This window comes from Pyxicephalus adspersus, chromosome 3, assembly GCF_032062135.1.
Source record: "Pyxicephalus adspersus chromosome 3, UCB_Pads_2.0, whole genome shotgun sequence".
NCBI lineage: Eukaryota > Metazoa > Chordata > Amphibia > Anura > Pyxicephalidae > Pyxicephalus > Pyxicephalus adspersus.
The window spans coordinates 4,794,247-4,815,762 of NC_092860.1; the positions used below are offsets into that span (position 1 = coordinate 4,794,247).

Sequence of the window (21,516 nt, forward strand, 5' to 3'; positions counted from 1 at the left end):
AATGTGCTTTTACCTGAATGGTTTAACAATCCCTCAGTCTGAAATCTGGGTACAGTGGGAAGCTGTTATACCCACAAGGGGACACCAGCTCCATAAATATGTGGTTATGTCCTACAAGTTTATATAGGTGTGATTCTCAGTTGTGCAAAAAGATTGACCGTATAAAACAATTTTTAGGTCCACTCAAGTGGCTTCATTAAAGGAAACCTGACAAAATACTGGAGCAGCCAATGACAAAGTGTTTTTTTTTTCCTATATTACAATTCAACTTTGCTTTGGGAGATCTTTCTGCTGCCCCAGTAGCCTTGCTAAGCAGCAAATGAGTAGTCCATAGCAAAGAATGTACAATTAGGTCCATAAATATTTGGACAGATAACTTTTTTCTAATTTTGGTTCTGTACATTACCACCATTAATTTAAAATGAAACAACTCAGATGGAGTTGAACTGCGGACTTTCAGCTTTAATTCAGTGGGTTGAACAAAAAGATTGTATAAAATGAGAGGAACTAAACCTTTTTTTTTTTTTTTTTTACACAAACACTTAGCTTCGGGGGGTTTTAAAGTAATTGGACAATTGACTCAAAGACCTGGACGTCCACGGAAGACAACAGTGGTGGATGATGGCAGAATCATTTCCATGGTGAAACCCCTTCACAATAGCCAACCAAGTGACCAACACTCTCCGGGAAGTAGGCATATGGATATCCAAGTCTACCATAAAGAGAAGACTGCATGAAAGTAAATACAGAGGGGGCACTGAAAGGTGCAAGACACTCATAAGCCTCAAGAATAGAAAGGCTAGATTGGACTTTTCTCAAAAACATCTAAAAAAGCCAGCACAGTTCTGGAAAAACATTCTTTGGACAGATGAAACCAAGATCAACCTTTACCAGAATGATGGCAAGAAAAAAGTATGGAGAAGGCGTGGAACAGCTCAAGATCCAAAGCATAGCACATCATCTGTAAAACATGGCGGAGGCAGTGTGATGGCTTGGGCGTTCATGGCTGCCATGGCACTGGGACACTAGTGTTTATCCATGATGTGACACAGAAGCAGCCGCATGAATTCTGAGGTGTTCAGAGACATACCGTCTGCTCAAATCCAGCTAAATGTGACTGCATAAAAAAGGGAGATGCACAGGGTGGGTAAGACTAAGGGACATTTTCTTTATTCTAGCAAGTTCCCCTTACCCTTTTTTTTCTCCTCTAGACAAGTGGAAAAACGATGGAATGCGGGGTTGTAACCATTCCCCCCATTCCAAAGTGTACACCTCTAGTCCTCAAGGGCCAGGATCCTCACACTTTCTTAATGTTTCCCCAACAGCAGTAAAGTTAGAATCATCTGTACACCACATCTTACTATCTATAAAACAGAGAATCTGGCATTTACTGAAACATTCACTAGTGGAGAATCAATTACTGCCATTAAAATACAGGACCTGGAGGAATCTCCACTAGGGAATGTTACCATAAATGTCAGATTCACTGCTTTAATAGCAAACTATAAGAACTCCATTTATAGGAATATCCCGGCCTGTACGTCAGGCAGCCCTATCCTACTCCATCCATACCTTGCTTTAGATATACATTCAGCTCAAGCCAGGATTTTTGCTCCTTAACCCCCTTATATTTCATTAAAAAGAGTCACTTATCCTTGACACACATAAAAGCCCATGCAGTTTTTGTTTAAAAAATTATATGTTTATATATATATATATATTCATATAATTTAATCATTTTTTTTTCCAGTGCAATAGCAAATACAACCAAATTCAATAAAAGAAACAAAAACAGTTTATAAAGTTCATAAATAAAACAATATATATGACAATCAGAACTGTAAGAATTTACAACAAGATACAAAAAAAAAAAAAGTTAAAAAAATTACAATCTAAAACGTGTCAACCCAAACACGTGCCGAAGCCTTGACAAGTAACGTACATCCATGTGGGAGAATAGAGATCTTTTTAAGCATTGTAGAGTGAGTGAGGTGACTTTTTGCTCTTCATAGTTACGATTTGGAAGGTGGCAGATAATTGGCACAGCCCTAACGCTAATCCTAGAAATTTAATTTACTTAACGTCCCATTCTTCTTCACACACACGTTTCGGGATTTGTTACCACTTCGCCGTTCTGTTTTTCTTCCTCACTCAAGAACTGTTGCGCTTCGGCCGGCCCCGACTTCTCGCCTCCGGCTGCTTTTTCTTCGAGTTTATTGAGTTCTCCGATTTCTGCCACCTCCTCCGTCCCATGTAGCTCTTCGGGTTTTTTCTTAATGCAGAAGAAATTGCCAAAAGTCAGGACTAAGGCTGATGTGACTACTTCAACACCGGCGATGATAAATACAAACATGTATCTGTGGGTGGCATCCAAAATCTTTCCTGCAATGGAAGAGGAAAAAGAAAAGAAATTATTTAATGTTATTTTTATTGCTTAGACAAAAAAAGGACAAATTTACTCTTTGAGTGCCCAAATTGCAATTTTGGTCAAAGCTGAAGACCCAACTGCCATTTTACAAGGCAATTGGTGACTGGTGGGGCTGACTTGTGCATGGACAATGTAAATGAGTTGAAAATCATTAGAACATTACATGTGGTCAACAATTGCTCCATTTGATCATCATATGGTCTAACAATTATCCCCCATAGCTTCCCCCACCTCTTAGATTGTAAGCTCTTCTGGGCAGGGTCCTTTCCTCCACCTGCGCTATATAAATACTGTATTATAATAGTATCCATGGCTTATAATGTTCCTCCTGCAACCCAACCACCTTGATGATTGGAACCGGCCCTGGCAGACATGCTTGGACAATAAATTATCGTCTGTAATCGTCTGCCTCAAACAGCTGATTGTTTCTGCTTCCTAAAGAAAACAGTAACACAGCAAATTTTTGCCGAATTCCTTTCAGCTTTAAGTATCTCTGAGTATCACGGGGGAAATGTAAGAATTATCCTTGCCGTGATTAGTGGTAGGTCAGGTAGTCATCGTGAGTCAGAAGATCTGAAACATGTACAGGCATTGCTCGATGTTGTTCAGATGTTGGCAAATCAACAACTGCTATGCATGTGAATTGAGAAGAGCCCACCAGGGTGCTGCTCGCTCGTCCTCCCCCTCCATAGAACAGAATGGTGCTGTGTGTACAAGGCTTGTTCCTTTATTGGTCATGAAAGATCATTTCCAGCAACAAAAATGTGTGTGCACCGCCCAAGAAGCAGCAGTTAAGAGGCTTTGGGACCCGGGATGAAGAGGAAGAAGCTTGCAAGAACATAGGGATGATTTAATAAAGCTATCTGGAGAAGACTGACTATCATGGGACAGTCCAGGGTTTTATATCTGGGATATGTTTATTTCGCTAGGGGGTTGATCTTGATGGACTTATGTCTTCTTTCAACCTGACATACTATGTAACTATAGGAGAACCTGAGTGATCAAGCCCAATATGTTTGCTGAGGCACATATTTGAAGATGCTTCCAGATTTTCATTTTTAGTACTTGAATAAAACACAAAATTATTTGTCATCACAGTCAACCTGATACTGCAAAATGAAAGCCGTGTTTACCTGCTGATGGAGGTCCGATAAGAACCGCTATAGCCTCTGCCAGAAGCACCAGTCCAATAGCGCTGGAGAACTTTTGCGTGCCAACAATAGCCATGAGGACTTCAAATTGCAAAGCGCCAACCATCCCATAAGAGATCCCGAAGAAGATACAGAAGACCACCAAGCCCCCGTAGGTATCAGACATAGAGCCCATTAAATCAGTAAAACCATTAAAGATCATGGCGAAGCCAAAAAGATAAACACAACGGGGGCGCACCCATTTCAGACCCGCAATGATACCGCAGGTAGGTCTGGCAAATATGTCGACAAATCCAAGGATGGTGAGAAGAAAAGCTGCCTTTGTGTCTTCCACACCGATATCTTTTGCATAGCTGACCACAAAAACAGGTGGCACGAAAAGGCCCAAAACCATAATGGAGGCAGCAAGGGTGTAGATGACGAAGCCCCGGTCTTTGAACACTGTGAAGTCCAGAAGCTTTCTTTTTGGTGCTGTTTGTTTGACTTCTTTGGTCTCCTCCTTCTCTTTCTCTTTCTTTGTTGGTTCCAGGGGTCTCATTAATGCACCACAGGCACAGCAGTTCAGCAGAAGACCCCCGAGGATCAGGAAACCACCGCGCCAGCCAAACTCATACTGGAGGATTTGCCCCAATGGGGACAGGCAGCAGAGGAAGACGGGACTTCCAGCCGCAGCTAGGCCATTGGCCAGAGGTCGGCGTTTATCAAAGTATCTGTTTAACATGATGAGGGAAGGCTGGAAATTCAAAGCAAGGCCCAAACCTGACAGAGAAAAAAAAAAGAACAAGCAGTCAGATATCAGTGCTCAACCCAGAAAATAGAGGTGGTTGGAAGCCCCCGACCCAACTCATCAGTAACCACCCAAAAACAGCCGGGTGGAGTTGGGGAGAACAGTGCTTATGTTAAATTGTCAGTAGTGTACACTGGAGACACTTAACACAAATCTTATCAGTAGTTTAAAGAATGCAAATTGTAAATGAATTGTTTTCACAATACAGCCAGTAGGTGGCGCTCTCATCTCTCTTTTCACAGACTACAGACTCCCTTTATCTCAAGCAGGACTAAAGTAGAACAGAGCTCTAGATAAATTCTTTTTTTTTCTGCTGAATGTAAAGCAGAGGTAAACTTACATTTACAAAAAGTCTGAGCTTTTTTTGGCAGATGTGATATTAATATTACACAGTATTTACTAAGCACTGACATATTACGTAGTGCTGTACAAAGCCCATAGTCATGTCACTAGCTGTCCCTCAAAAGAACTTCACAATCTAATGTCCCTACCATAGTCATATGTCAGTCTAAGGTTACCGTAATTTTGGGGAAAGCCAATTAACCTAACCGCACGTTTTTGGAATGTGGGAGGAAACCAGAGTACCTAGAGGAAACCCACACAAGCATGGGGGGGACCTGCATACTCCATGCAGATACAGTCCTGCCTGAGACTCGAACCTGGGACCCAGCGCTGCTACAACACTGAGCCTGATACATTTGCCTTTTCCCAGCTCCTGGTGACTTTTAGTTCTTTGTTTATGCAAACTACATACATCATTCAGTGTACAGCCTGGCTGCATTTATTTTTTAGGCAACTTCAATAGGTCTTAAATTTGGACAGTGAGAGATGAAGCAACATTCTTATGAGCCCATTACTCCCTTCTCTCTGTTCTCCTAAGCTATATTATTCCTTATGAACACATGGACACTGCAGCTCCATGCGCTGTTTCTTCTTTCCCCAGTCTAAGCTATGTTGTTGGACTGAAAGCCAGGTGGTGAGATTCAGGTACTTGCATTGAAAAAAATAAAATACACCTGAATGCATCAGAACCTTCTTTGTGTAAATGAACACCGAGCAGGAATATTGGCTGAAGGTAGGTATAAGGTGAGGTCATGTGATTGGCAATTCATGGCTCACCTGTGATGACTCCAGCAGTAAGGTAAATGGTAATGATACTTGTACAGAATGATGCACACACCATTCCCAGCGAGGCAAACAGACCGCCAACCATCATCACCGGCCGGCATCCAAAGCGATTTACACAGATACTGCATAGGGGACCTGGTGGAGAAGGAACAAAGATTTGTTTAATGCTATACAAGAGCTTATCCATGACATGATACGCATCTATAATAGCAAATTTAAATTGTGCACATAAAAGCCCCTATGTAGACGGAAAATAAAAAGTGTTCCTCGAATATCCCTGTTTTAGACATTATTATTATAAAACAGGATTTTTATAGCGCCAACATATTATGCAGCGCTGTACATTAAATAGGGGTTGCAAATGACAGACAGATACAGACAGTGACACAGGAGGAGGAGAGGACCCTGCCCCGAAGAGCTTACAATCTAAGAGGTGGGGGAAGTATCACACAATAGGAGAGGAGATATATGCACAATGCTGCCACAAGGAAGATGCAGGGTTGGGATTTACTAATACAAGAGAAACTTCACTTAGTTTAGCAAATGAGATGAAGCCCTGCTAACTTCAACGGTCAAATGATGTTTAAGCAAAACTTTCCTTGCTTGTGAATGTGAATTTTCTCCACATTCACTAAGCTAAATGAATTATCCCTTGCAAGGTTATAATTAACCTTAATATGTAAACAGACTTAACTCCTTTAGTAAATCAACCTCACTGTGTCCATCTCCAGCTAAGGACATGTCTGTATCCTAGGGCAGACTCTTCCATGACTCTAGGCACATATCCCTGCTAATTTCTCCTTGGGACAGACCTTGTGTCCTTTCTCCAAGGAAAACGCCCTCCAGTTCTGTTCTAAGGGCCCCCTTCTTTGTACTGGAGGGCTACTGGCATACTGGGGGGATTTAAAACACCTTCATTTCACAACACTTCCCACCCTTCCTCATGACTAGGGGTCACTTCTTTTCCTCCCTGGTAGGGACACATCCGTCCCTCCCTCTACAAGGGACATAACCCTACGTCTACCTGTTAGGGACACACCCCTGCCTAAGAAAGACACACCCTGGCCAAAGAAAGACACACCCCTGCCTAGCGGAGATACACCCCTCCTACACTCTGTTTCCTGCTAGTGATGGATGCCTTTTTCTTTCTCCCATGTATACACCTCGGCTCCTCTCTCCTAAGGACCACGCCCAGATATTTTCTTTCTTCACTGCTAAGAACTCGCTCCTTCTTTTCTACCCTCAGGACATACCCCTCCTCACAGTGACAGATAAAACCAACTGCTGGCCCTTTTGCAGACGTATCATGGGGACCCCCTGCCTAACTGACCCCCATGGCGGTCCCTGTTAGCTGAGAAAAATCCAGGGCCCTTGTGCAGCAGCACCCTTTGCACTTCCGTCTGTCCTCTCCGACTCCTCCTCCCACCTAAAAACCTTCCTCAACCTCCCTTAAGGACACCCCCTTCTCCTTCCCCCAAGGTCCTTCCTTTTCTATTTCATTAGTTAGTTAAACACAGGATGCTTCCAAACATGACTGGTATTTCACATTACACCGAGCATCAACCTTTTATATTTTACTGCATACTTTTTGAAATAAGTAAAATTATTATTATTATTAAACAGGGTTTATATAGTGCCAACATATTACGTAGCGCTGTACATTAAATAGGGGCTGCAAATGACAGACAGTAACACAGGAGGAGGAGAGGAGCCTGCCCCGAGGAGCTTACAATCTATAAAAATAATTAGAATAAAAAAAAAATCATTTACCTTTCCTGAAAACAACAACCATAATGCTTAAAGAGCACAGTGGTAATTATGGACTGAGCGTCCTGTTTTTCATTACCAGGTTAATCCCGGCATTGATGGATTAAGGCCGATTTATAGATAAGCAGCTCCGGAGAATACATTAGGGATAGTCACATACTGATCACGGCATATTTAAACAACAAACAGTAATTTATCAGCTCGGAGATAACAAACCAACCTGGCTGAATCAGAAACAGGGACGAAGTTTAATTTAAAATAATATTATGGATGAAAGATTTTCATTTCTGGTAAAAGCTGCATTGTTTTATCTCCGTGCCGTTCCGTTGATATTGTTTCAGGTATATTCTGAATATATTCCTAGATTTATAACATGCTCAGGTAACAAAACAAATAGTAATTTCCTTTCTGAAACTAACTGAATGTTCTTTTAGCAAACAGCAATATAAAAGTAGAACAATAATCCATTCATCAGCTATGCAAACCAATGGTGAAAATAGGCAAATTGTCTTTTGATGAGATAACATAAGGGAAGGTTCTTTGTAAATGACACGTCTAGCCGGTCCAGATGTCGTTTTGTGACCTCTTCCAGGATCAATCGCTATTCACTCGGCTGCTGGGCGCTACGTCAGACCCGATTAACGCTGTCCTTATCCTAGACCAGAAGGAGACAGGATGGGCCTGATTTATTAAAGATCTCCAAGGCTGGAGAGGATACACTTTCATCAGTGAATCTGGGTGATCCAGCAAACCTGAAAAGTCTTTTGCTATTTCTTAGCAAACGTTTTCAATCCTGGACAAGCTGCATTCCAGCTTTGCGGGATCACCCTGCTTCACTGATGGCAGTGTATCTCTCCAGCTTTAATAAATTAAGGCCGATGGCTCAGCCTCAGAGCCCACTACTATCATCATGGGAAAGCCTGACTGCTTTTTATTAAATGTTTAATAAAACCCTCATGAAAAAAGTGTTTATTTTAAAGCTGAATTGTGGGCACCAAAACTTTCATTATCTAAAAAGCCGTAAAGGATGTAAATTTGCTTTATGCAAAAAAAAAAAAGTGATATTATCATTGTGCTGCACCCTGTGAGCGGAGCGGGCCCACCGACTACAGACAACCTGCAGAAAACCATTGGGGGGGATGGAGAAAAGAGCGATCACCGTGCAATGGCAGAGAGATCAGTAGTGACTGGTCTTTATTATAGGAATGCACAATGCTTATCAATAGATTACTGTACAGATCTGGAAGAAATAAAGATTCATGTAAAAACACACATTCATTGCCTTTAGACACAGGGGCTGATTGACTATTGCATGTACATTAATATTATTATATAGCGCCGTCATATTACGCAGCGCTGTACAAAGTCCATAGTCATGTGACTAGCTGTCCCCCAAAGGAGCTCACAATCTATAGTCCCTACCATAGTCATATGTCATTATACAGTCTAAGTTCAATTTTGGGGGAAGCCAATTAACCTCACTGCATGTTTTTGGAATGTAGGAAGAAACCGGAGTACCTGGGGAAAACCCATGCAAACATGGGGAGAACCTGCAAACTCCATGCAGATAATGTCCTGGCCGAGATTCGAACCTGGGACCCAGCGCTGCAAAGGCCAGAGTGCTAACCACTGAGTCACCATGCTGCATGGGAGCGGTTGCCATACAGGGTGGGTTAATGTCATCTGTCCATGCAAAGACTGAATGTGCCATTGTAGGGGCAAGTTGATGGAGGTGACAACGCTGATCCTGTACAGTATTTTCCCCAGAATTTTGGGTGGGAAGAAGCTGTAGGCAAATGGCTGCCCCTATATTGTGACCCAACTTTTCACTAAATACACAAATGGGCGGTTAGCGAAAAGTGCCGGGGAAAACACGGCTTAATGTGAATCATGATAAGCTGGCATTGTTACCCAGCTACAGAAATGTCTGAAACTAATTACAATAAACAATAAATTACAATTACAATTACAATAAATTCTGAGATAACAAAACATGGCGGCCCAGGAATAAAATACCAATACTGCAATGACTGTAACAAAAAAAAGAGCGAGCTAGTACTAGTGGAGTTCACAATGTATGAATTTCTTTCAAATGGATAATTGGCAACGCTTAAACATCAATGAGTATAATAAACAAGAAAGAGAGAAACAGAGAGGGGTTTTTAGGCAATATTACTTATATTCAACAACAAAAAACAAACATGAACATTAATATTCTGCTATATAAACCGAAAGATTATGATCGGCCCTGCCAGTCTCTGGTCCAATTATTAGTCAATTATCACATAGTAGCTAGACATTTAGCACCTATTGTACAAGTATTTGTAAACATCCAAAAATATAGCAAAATGGCTGTATGCCGTTGTATGTAACACACTGTTATATCTAACTGATTATCTCTTATATCTTATAAATACACCTAGACGGCATGTATATAAAAGCACACAGCTACCCCTGAAGAAGCCTAATGAGGGCGAAATGCGCCGGGTAAAAAGCTGCGACCATCCCATCGCTCGTTTGCGTCGGCATACAGCCGTTTTGCTATATTTTTGGATGTTTACAAATACTTGTACAATAGGTGCTAAATGTCTAGCTACTATGTGATAATTGGCTAATAATTGGACCAGAGACTGGCAGGTCCGATCATAATCTTTCTGCCCATATAGCAGAATATTAGAGTTCGTGTTTGATTTTTTTTTTTTGCTGAATATAAGTAAAATTGCCAAAAAACCCCTCTCTGTTTCTCTTTTTTGTTTATTATACACAGCAATGACTGTAAGTCACATAGTAAGTCAGGTTGAAAAAAGTTCAACAACTTCATCAAAAGTTCAACAACTTCAAGTTCATCAAGTTCAACCACCAGGGAAATAATCATATCCCAGATATAAAACCCTATAGACTGGTCCAGAGGAAGGCAAAAAAAACCCGGGTACAATTTGCTCCAACAGGGGAAAAAAAGTAAAGATATATTATTTTTCATCATGAACAAATCCGTATTTTCTCACCACCTTGATTGTATCTTACTGCAAGGCGTAGACGACATTTATTCACATGGTATTGTGTTGCCTATTACTGGACAGGAAACTGCACTAAAATTGTCCAAGAAATCTACTACAAGCGTTATTTGGCTTTTACTGGAGAACCAACATCAGCCAAGTGTTCTGTGAAAGGAAATAAACACTGCAGAGTCCAAAATGATGATCTGCTAAGAATCAACGGCTTCGGGTCATGTGAGGTGGAACCGCAGTGCTGCAGATTGGATTTTGCATGTCAGATGCTTTATTGCTTCTTTACCCCCTAATGCCCAGGAAAGCTGTGTATGTGGACTGCTCATTACGGACAAAGGCATTTTTTAATGGTCAGCCTATCTTTTTACATTATTTTTATAATATTGGAGTTTGGTGGTCTGGGTCAGCTGATGACTTCTTATATGCCTTAAAGTGGAAATAAATGTCAGCAGGGGTCATTATTAAAGAAGGGATCCCTTCGGCATTAGAACAAACTTACCTGTTTATTTGCAAACTTTTTCACGTGTGCAATTCCCGCTGCAAGTCCACTGGGAATGAATAAACTCCCATGTGCACGCATGGTAATTAAACCATTCCGCCTGGCCAAAGGTCCCAAACCCGGAAGAGGAGAGGGGGATACCGGCACCCGTTGAATTAAATATTTGGGAACACATGTTTATTTTATTGCAAAAACAACATTCCCTTCTGTAATAAAGAACCTGCTTGCTTACAGGTTTTTAGTGTTTAGATCTCGCTTGCTACACTTACAAAAACTTTTAAAAGTCATTTTTTTATATTTTATGAGCTTCAGATTTCATCAAAATATTGGCCGGTGATCTTACGTCCTGGTATAAGGTGATAATAACGGGTTCCTGTCTATTAAATGCAAAATAAAAGTGATCAAAAAAGTGATCAGCAGCAGTGATAAACCAATAGGTAGTTACTGAATCATTTTCATTGTAACCCCCCACTTCTCCTCCTCTTCCTTTTTCCATTTGGCTAGAGGTCTTCTCTAATTGGGACAATTGGTTCTCAGGATTCCATATTTTTTGCCAAAAGCTTGTATAGTATAATTAGATGTCCGATAAGCACTCACCTGTTCCATATAACATAGCCAGTAAGATGGAGGAGATCCATGCTGTGTCACTGTACCCAATGCCAAATTCTTTGATAAGTTCCTTAAAAAACACGCTGACCGCCTTGGGGAAGGCGTAGGAGAACCCGGTGATGACAAAACATCCGAAGAGCACGGCCCAGCCCCAGCCGCCATCAGGGGCCTTCACGTTACTCGGATTGTCGTCCACAACCACGGCTCCCATGGTGCTCTATTCAGACCGCCTGTAAGAAATATAAAGAACAACGTGATTACAAGGTGGCCTAAAATCATGCATGCCATATAGAGACCCCCAATTGTTTTTCAGGAGGAACAATGGGTTTTTATGTCCTTATATGACTGGCCCAAAGCTCTTACATAGGGTGGGGAAAAGTTTCTGCTCCAAGTGGCTAAATGGACAAATAATGGGACAATGGATCCCTGTACATGCTGCAGGGGATGGGGTGAGGCTTTGTTGCTTTTCTTAACAAATGACAGGTTTGGTTTAAGCTGTTTATAATAGAGCAGCTTTACTTTTCAGGGATAGGTGTGTGCACTATTATTTACTCGTACTTCCTCCCTGCCAGGCCCGGTATAGAGCCATGAGGCTTCCATGAAACCTGCTCCCATCCTGACCTCGGGGCAAGTAACTAACAGTCTGATAAAACTGATACAGGACGCTAAAACTGTTCATTTGCAACCCTGCATACCTGACATCTCCATTATTATTCACAGTTTATCAGAGAAGCAGAAGGGACCCTCTGAGCCCAATTTAATAAAGTTCTCCAGGACTGGAGACCATAGACTATTGTAAGAGAGCCTGGGTGACCCAGCAAACCTGAATGGATTTCTTAAAATCATTTGCTATGAGTTGTCAAATGTTTTCAAGTTCTATTACAAGTTTGTTGGATCACCCAGGTTCTCTCATGATAGTCTATCTTCTCCAGCTTTGATAAATCAGGCCCTGTATGTGAGGAGCTGACAGTCGAGTGCCCAAGGTAACAGCGGGCCCAGTGTTATGAGTGCACACTATTTTTAATATTTATGTATTTAACTAATTTTATATAAGTATTAAAAAATAAACATCAATTTGAAGACTTACAAGGACCTATACTGTAATGTAAAAAAACATTTGCATTGGATCAAACCATCCCCCTCCATTCCTATAAACCAGGGGTGTCCAAACTTTTTGCAAAGAGGGCCAGATTTGGTGAGGTGAAAATGTGTGGGGGGCCGACCATTAACCAGGGTTAGTGTGGGCGTGGTCTGCGCAGGTCCTTCACAGCACACGCCCATCAGGGTGACGTGAGGGATTCCCTGTGCACGGACTCCGGTGTCAGTGCCGGCCCCCTGCAGAGCACGTTCTTGGTATCAGAGTGGGCGTGGTCCGTGCGGGTCCCGCTCAGCACACGTCCACTATATTGGCGTAGGGCAGGGGTCAGCAAACTTTTTTGCCTACTAGGCCATTTTAGGAGGTCAGGAAGGCACACTAGGCCGGACTCTCTCTTGAGTCCTGCGCTGATGGCTCCGCCCCAAAACAGGAACGCCCCTGAGGGGAAAACCCTCTCCTCCGCAATGCATATGAAGGAGAGGGAATGTCCCCTTACCCTGGCAGAAGTGTTAATGCCGGCCGCGGTAAATAGGGAAGGGAGGCATAACAAGGAGGCTCAAGAGCCAATTAGGCCGGATTGACCAGAGGGGTGCTAGGTCAGAACAAACTACTGGCTAGGCCGTATCTGGCCTAAAGGCCGGAATTTGCTGACCCCTGGTGTAGGGGATTTCCTGTGCACACATGGGGACTCTGTCCTGATGATTATGCCTGCCAAGTAGTGAGCCAATAATTGCAAGGCGGTTGATCAACTCTAAAGAAATATAAAATAGCTTTTTTTTTACGCGTGTTTTATATTCTGCTCAACAGTTCTGGTGGGCCGCATATTATTGATTTTATGATAAAGGTGGAAATCTGAACACGGGCCACAATTGGCCCCTGGGCCGGACTTTGGACATGCCTGCTATAGATAAAGGCTACGGAATCAAGTGACTGCAGCCATACTCCACGCAATGCTCGCTGTGTATGAGTGCAATAGAATTCTCAAATACAAAAAAGTTCCAGACTGCAGAAATCCATTTTTTCTTTTTTAGTTTTATTGTTCCTAAGTGAACAAAGAGAAGCAACTTTGATGTATTTTACCTCCTACTGGCGCTCCATCATAAGAACTTTAAAAATGAGCCCCAACGGGTAGAGAAACACAACAACGTTGATCCTCTGCGGTTAGTCTTTGCTTGTGAAAAATAAAACGTGAATGAGAGATAAATCTATGGTGCGTGGGTTGGGATCTTTTTGGTTTGTGTTTGCTGGGGAAGTAACAGGATGCAGAACAAATCTCTTTGTGGTCTGAAAATAAGAAAACAGGAAATGCTCAATGTGTTATAAATAAATATAAATATTATAGAAAATAAGTCTAAAACTAGAAAAGAGAACTTTAAATAGACCTTACCATGGGGAACCCTTGAAAAGTTATTCAAGTCCTCAGGGAAGCCCTCCTATAATTCCTATATCCGCAGCTCACAGTATATTAGTATGGGGGTCAGTGGGAAGAATTCCTCTTACACTACCGGCCAGTGGGAAGAATGTCACCCTTACAGATAGCCAAAAATGTTAAAGGTGTCACTTAAGCTACGTACACACTTCCAATAATTATCGTTGGTAAACGAACGACGAACGATCCTGCACGATATCTGCGAATGATCGTATAGCACCGATCCTGTACATGCAGATAACGACACGATCGTTCTCAGATATTGTACACACAATAGATGCGATCGTTTGAGCGATACAGGAAGTGACGTGCACCACAGGAAGTGAGCGAACGTTCGTTCATCACGCATGCTCAGACCATGAACGATCACTGAACGACCGTACACACGATAGATGGTAAACGATCGTTGTCCAATCCGATCCGCCGGTCCGGTCGTTCATTTCCAGCGACTATTCTCGTTTGTCGGCGTCGTTGGTTACTTTTTTTACGAAGATTTTTGACCGATCGTTCGTCGTTCATTTCCAACGATAAAAATTGGAAGTGTGTACGCAGCTTTAGTCTGACCTGACTATGATCAATTTCTCATTGTTCTTCCCGGAAACCCTGGTTGAAAAACATCACTTTAACCATAGCACAGAGATGAATATAGTATAACCTACAGAAATTCTAGCAGTGAATGTACAGTGAATGTTGATGTCTATGGAGATGACGTCAGTGCTCTATGTACTCTGAAATATATCAAACTTAAAAGTTAAAAAAAAAAAGAAGAATAAAACAGCATGTACCCAAATATAGTTCCAACGAATGGACGAGTATAAAACTAATGTTCTCTATTGTGGTAGGTAAAGCCCAGGGGACAAGTTGTATTGTAATACAGGATATGCTGTGTGAAAGTAACACGTCTCTTTATAACAGAAAAAACTGCATTGCAATTGCACAGAAATGAATAAAACATACAGAAACATTCATCAGTCGTTGGACACACATTGACACACGTGTTAGGCATTCCATCTGTCCCGGATTTAAAGGAACTGCCCCTCTTCTGGTTCCCTATTTCTCAGTTGTTTACCCTTCTATATAAAATGTATTAATTATCTATTACCAAGTATTATTTCGCATTAAATCTTCATCCAGTCACCATTTCCACCATAGAGATAGAGAAGAAATAGAAGAATTTCTCCCAACATGAACACGGACAAGGACGATAATACATTAATAGACCGGGGAAGGGTTGGAACCATTTGGGAAGATTCCTCTTGGTTTTTTTCCAAGTGACAAATATAAAACAAACGCTACATTATGAACTAAAGTTCTTCTTTAAAAATTGCTGATGAGGCCGGTTTTTATTCCAGAAAAGCTCTCTACTGCAATAAACATTCAAAAGGGGTCAACCCAGAAATTTTTTATAAGTCGGGTGGGAAGAAATTGTAGGCGGGTGGCAGCCTCGGTATTGTGACCCAACTCTTCAGTAACCATCAAAAAACGGCCGGGTGGTATCTGAAAAGTGCCGGGTGGTGCGCCCAGCTAAAAGAGGCCGGGGAGAACAAGGTTTCCACCTGCCTGATCACTCCATGGAACAGTCATAATTGCTGCATTCTAGGATAGCCCGTCTTGGCTTCCCCTTAACTCCTGGGTGTCTTAGCGGGGGTTACATCATCCTAACCCAGATCAATCTAGATCAGTAGTCGCCAAACTTTTCGGTCCTGCAGACCATTATAATTTCTGGCTCCTGACTGTGCGGGGAGCCGAGTGTCACTCAAAGGGGGAGAAACCTCCCCTTTAGTGACTTCATTATGACATAACAATGCCCACCCTCCCATCACTGATCTGAGCCTGCAATGGGGGAGTGGGTGGGTTGTGTCCAGGGACACAGCCCACCCACTTCCCCGCGCCTGGGAACTGTACGAGGGACGTGGTGCGTCCCCCCCGCGGGGTCCTTCTCCTGACTCTGCTCGGGGGTGCATCGACCAGAGATGCGGATCCCCTAAATTTTCTCACGGGCCGCTGGTTGGCGACCGCTGATCTAGGAAGAGATTAAAGAAGAAGATGACGCTGCCATATGCTGGAATGGCAACAGGTTAGTATAGCAAGTTTAGTTCCGCTTTAAGATTAATATTTTTGCACATTATTTATATAGCGCCAACATATTACACAGCGCTGTACAAAGTCCATAATCATGTCACTAGCTGTCTCTCAAAGGAGCTCACAATCTACCATGTCTCTAATACAGTCTAAGGACAGTTTTCTGAGGGGAAGCCAAGTAATCTAACTACATGATTTGGAATGTGGGAGGAAACCAGAACAACCCCACACAAACACGGGGAGAACCTGCAAACTCCATGCAGATAGTGACCTGGCTGAGATTTGAACCTGGGACCCGGAGTCCCAACCTCTAAACCACCATGCTGTCCCATATCACCACCATCTGTGATCTTCCAGGTCCTTCTAATGTGTCTGCTCCCCCCTGTCCCTGATGTTCAATGACCACAGGTGGGGAGCAGAGGAGACTCCTGGAAGACTGGGAAGCTCACTGACGAAGTGCAAGGTGCAGGCAAAAACGGGCGGGTGGGGGTACTGGTAAATATAGCTCCAGCAAGCTCCATTAGGAACTATTAGGTGTCCTTACTCCCGTATTAGTGTTTGCTCTGCCGTGCTTTAAATGTATTGACTTAGCGCACCCACAAAAAAGATTTGTGCCATAAATACAACAAGTTAACAATGCCCCAATCTCACTCAAGACAAAAACGTTCTTGTTTTTAGTTTTTGCTTGCGTATTACAACATGCAAAGTAATATTTATTATAAAGACCGCCAATGTCACTCCAAAAGCCCGGAAAGAGATGTATAGAGTCTGATTGTATAAAACACGTCTCCGCCGTCTAGTTCCCATCATGTGATCTTGGCACGTTTGTAAACAGCAGCGATATTAATAATTCAATGCTCTGCTTTGTGTCACTTCTGTGGTTGCAGGAGATGAAGGACGATAATTACTTATATCAGAAGTGGATAAAATATTTAAAGGCTTTATGAGCCAAGCAAGGGCTGATGTTGTAGGCCCGAATATTGGACGCAATCTGCAGAGCATGGAATGTTATATTTTAAGACTGGGAAGGTTAAATCTGACTTAACAACATTGGAAGAATAATATCAGCAATGAGCAAAACAGTATTCTTAGTTTCAAAGCACATTCAGAAGAAAGAATAGTAATGCCAGCAGGAATATTATCATAGAGGTTACATATCCAGACCCTTTGAGGTTATGGGAACCCAATAATGGGAATGGGAATCTCTTATTATTTAAAGCTGAACTAAGAACAGATAGAGAGGGAACATTAATGCAGCTTTATGCGTGAATAAATCATCATTTTGTTTTTTTGCAAGCAAGGTATCTGAATATGAGGAGCAGCAGCTCCATGCAATCCCTGTACAGAGGAGCTCGGATTGGGAGCGTGAGAAGCAGATAAGGAATTTATTATTATTATTATTATTATTATTATTAATAAACAGGATTTATATAGCCCCAACATATTACGCAGTGCTGTACATTAAATGCAACCGGCTTTTGGTATGGTTTTTACTTTTCATTTTTTTTATATATATATATATAAATTTTGTTTTTCAATTTAATAGAACCGGTTCTGAATTGTGAACCCAGGGACGGTTATTGAGCGGACGATGGACTTTGTAAAGTGCTGCGAGATATCTTGGCTCTATGGAAATAGAAGTTAAAGAAGGGAAAAGTTTAAAAAGTTTTTTTTTGTAATCTCGTTTTTTTTAATACATAAACCTGACATTTTAGCACTGGGCACTGTATGAATCCTATTTGTGTGTTCAGCTTGGATTCAGCCTCAAAGCTGATGGGTCACATAAAATACAAGAACAATTCTTATCAGGTTCACCTCTTTTCTGGCACAAACCAATAGCAGAAATCCCAGCAGTTGTAGGTAATTTGTACATTCACTATATAAATGAGAACTCCGTTTAGGCATATTCACCATGTGACATTTACCAAACATTTAGTGCGGGTCAATCCATCACGGTGATTTATAACACATGTACCAGGAACCTTCAGTTTATAAATATCCCCCTATTATTTTCTTTCAGCTGTTCTCCTATAGAAATCAATATGACAAGTGACCTGAGCTAATACCGGCTTTAAAGTCATACTGGTACCGAACAGGACTTGCTATGATGGTGTCTGGTGAATGGGGGACATATGGGCCAAACTTTTGGGGGTGGGTTAGTGTTAAGCTAAGGGAGGTAAAAGACAGAATTAGGATATGTTCACACTGGCTGTGAGGTTTTGGTGCTCCAACTGCTTCTTCATGGGGGAGACACTACAGGAAGCTTTTTCTGGAAGCCCCATGTTGAATGAATGGGAGTGGCAGGAAGGGGTCACTACCGCCAGCTGTCAAATGTGCACATCCTGGACCCCAAGACAGGTCTGAACCATCGGCTAGCATTGGGGTTACATGAAGGTTTAGTGCTGGGGTCACATGGAGAGATACTGGGCCTGATTTATTAAAGCTATCCAAGGCTGGACAGGATACATTTTATTGGAGAAGCTAGGTTATCCGGCAAACCTGGAATGGATTTCTTCAAAGTCATTGTATCTGTCTGTCATTTGCAACCCCTATTTAATGTACAGCGCTGCGTAATATGTTGGCGCTATATAAATCCTGTTTATTAATAATAATATATGGAGGGTTCTAGATGAGTTAGTGTTAAGCTTGGTACACACGTGCAATAATTGTCATTAGAAAACGAACGATTACCAACAGACCACCGATTATGCACGATTATTTTGAACAATCGTATTGTGCGCAATTCTGTACATGCTGTAACGATACGATCGTTCAAATATATTCCACCAATAATGTACGCACGCTAGATACGATCGTTTGAACGATGCAGGAAGTGACATGTAAACGAGAAAGTGTATGGCCGAACCATCTACGATCACTGAACACACAACAGATTGCAAAGAATCGTCGCCCAATCAGATCCGCTGGGACAGACGTTCATTTCCAGCGACAATCCTCGTTCATCTGCGTCGTTGTGCACTTTTTTGTTAACGATTTTTGGACACACGGTCGTTAGTCGATAAATATTGCAAGTGTGTAGGCAGCTTTAGGGTTACCGGGAAGGCTAATGAAAGCCACCATTGGATTGGACTCGCTTCCTATTGAGCACACAGGTTCAAACCTTTCGCCAAAATCAAAAGGAAAGGAAAGAAAAATATTTGGCATTTGCCCAACACCCCGCACATCCCTGAATATAACGTGATTTCTACTTACCCCGGATATGCACGCACAGGCAGATTTCACCTCCGATGGTATTAATGATCACAGGTTGCAACCTTCACCCTTCGGCGTTACTGAACTCGCAGAAAAGACGACATAAAACTTCTCCAAGTGTCTCCAATCCTGAAGGGGCAAAGGGTGCACGCAGCACCGGCTATTCTTAACTCACCTCTGATCTGCCGTTACTGGAATGCCCCCCAGTCCGCAGCCCGGGATGGTTTATGGGTCACGGTGTCTGTCCTTACCCTGACATTTACACCTCTAAAGAAATGCTTTCTCACACGAATGGGGGTCGGATCTGCAGGATTCTTTTTCTACTCCTTAAGTACCATTGCCAGTATAAAAATTTGCCCCAACCCAACACTTCACAGCTTCGCCTGCATGAAAAGCTGCGAAAAATATAAATAAAAGTATAAAATATATAACAAAGCTCATTAAAGCCAATGGGGGACTTTTAAGCAGTAGACAACAATGCTACTTTAGGATGTGTAGTACAAATGTTTTTTTATTTTCACATTAAAATACATAAAATTAAACACACAGGAATCCAATCGCAGCCTATGATATGTACTAATTATTTACATATTATAAGATCGAATATTTGGATGATATAAATCTTTACGCGTTTCATGGCCATACAATACGCTTCATCAGGGAGTCCAGAGAACCGCCCTCTTCTTATTGTTAGAAAAACATCTTCATTTAAATTTTAAGTCTTTTAAATTTACTATCTCCAACAATGAGACTCCAAGCAATGGCTCCGACGCAGGGCTACGAGGGGTCCCAGGGCTCCCAAACAATTATCAAATCCAATGCAACACTTTTAACAATCAATGATTCCAGTAGTTTCGCTTTAAAATCATAATATCCAACCAATGCATTCAGAGGAAAGCACACATTCACCTTATCAGTTTGTTCAAACCAACATTCATCAGTGTACACAGGGCGACCGCACCAGTCCCAGTCCATTCCTCTATGTGGATGCCATGCACCCATGTACGGGATCTGATTCCTGTGTTTTACATTTTATGTATTTTGTATTTCAATATTTTTATTAAGTTTTGCACAACAAAACACAAGAAGTAAGAAGAGATGGACAAACAACAAAAAAGCCAAAAATACAGAGGTGACCTGAAATTTTACAAATAGTGAACATTGGATAAAATACCTATAAGGAAACGGAGAGCCACCCAATACAATTATAACATGTTCCAACAGCAGCAGCGGCTCACAATCAAATATCAGAACTGTGCCATAGATACATTGAAATGATAAAGAAGATAAGTAAGCTAACCCAAAACAATTGCCACAACAATAAGAAAATAGGGCAGGGGTGTCAAACTCAAATACACAGAGGGCCAAAATTAAAAACTTAGACAAAGTTGCAGGCCAACCTTGAAATTTATTGAAAACATTAGAGATGTGCTAAATCTTATGAGTGGAACTTCCTCTTCATTGAAATAGCGCCGCTACTAAAATTCACTGCATTACTTGATTCTATAAAACAGTCCAATGCGGGGCCACACATAGGCAGAGAGCCCGCTGGTGTGTAGACGTGAGTGATGCCGGGATTTGTAGTAGCGTCGCTATTTCAATGCAGCGGCGGGCCAGCTGCAGTTCATAATTAGGATTCCTTTGGGGGCTATAAAAAAAGAACATTGCGGGCCAGATTTGGCCACAGTTTGCCACCCCTGAAATAGGGGAAGAGAGGGAAAGGGTAAAAAGACTTTACATGAAAACCTCTAAGGATCACCTATTAGTTGGCGTTAAAAAAGATCCAGGGTTCCCAGATATCATCAAATTTATCCAGGGCATTTTTCAAAGAGTCAATGACCCAATTTATTTTATTACAGATGGGATCTAGAGGTATCGTGCTGTAATTTTATAGATTTTAAGGTGAAAATAATACACATATTTTTACTATACATCTTGTAAATTGTTGTCCCCCATAGGTTTTGCTGGTCTTTGTTGTGATTTTGGGGATGTGGCAGTTTATTTAATTGAAAGAACGTTGTTGGATGTATAAAATATATTTACGGTAATTATTCAGGTATTAACTTCAGATAATAAAAAACATTTGGCTATTTCAGGGTCACTGACTTTTAGCGTCTAGGTTTGTAAACGCAGACTCGGGCAGACATCAGACGCCGCAGGTTTTAATTTAATGATAGAAAACCCAGAAAGCATGAATTGTGCTCCTCCATTAATCCCGGCTGGGAGAGATTGGACAGATAAGGAAGATCAAGCAAGATAACGGTACCGACAACAGATGTCTTTGCCGGAGCAGCTGGTAATAAGTTTTATGCAAATGGC

At 41.7% G+C, this 21,516-nt stretch overlaps 1 protein-coding gene across 2 annotated transcripts; it reads right to left on the reverse strand.

Moving 5' to 3' along the window:
• Positions 1–1,716: 1,716 nt before the first annotated feature.
• On the reverse strand, positions 1,717–19,221 carry SLC16A3 (solute carrier family 16 member 3). Of its 2 annotated transcripts, none has more exons than XM_072403381.1 (5): positions 19,198–19,221; positions 11,366–11,607; positions 5,486–5,629; positions 3,562–4,338; positions 1,717–2,382 (listed from the first exon to the last, which is right to left on the reverse strand). In XM_072403381.1, the coding sequence occupies exons 2-5, from the start codon at positions 11,586–11,588 to the stop codon at positions 2,096–2,098; spliced, it is 1,431 nt and encodes a 476-aa protein (XP_072259482.1). In that variant the 5' UTR covers positions 11,589–11,607; positions 19,198–19,221; the 3' UTR covers positions 1,717–2,095. The 2 variants fall into 2 exon arrangements, with proteins under 2 accessions (XP_072259482.1, XP_072259481.1); XM_072403380.1 differs by lacking the exon at positions 19,198–19,221 and adding an exon at positions 13,554–13,667.
• Positions 19,222–21,516: the final 2,295 nt, after the last annotated feature.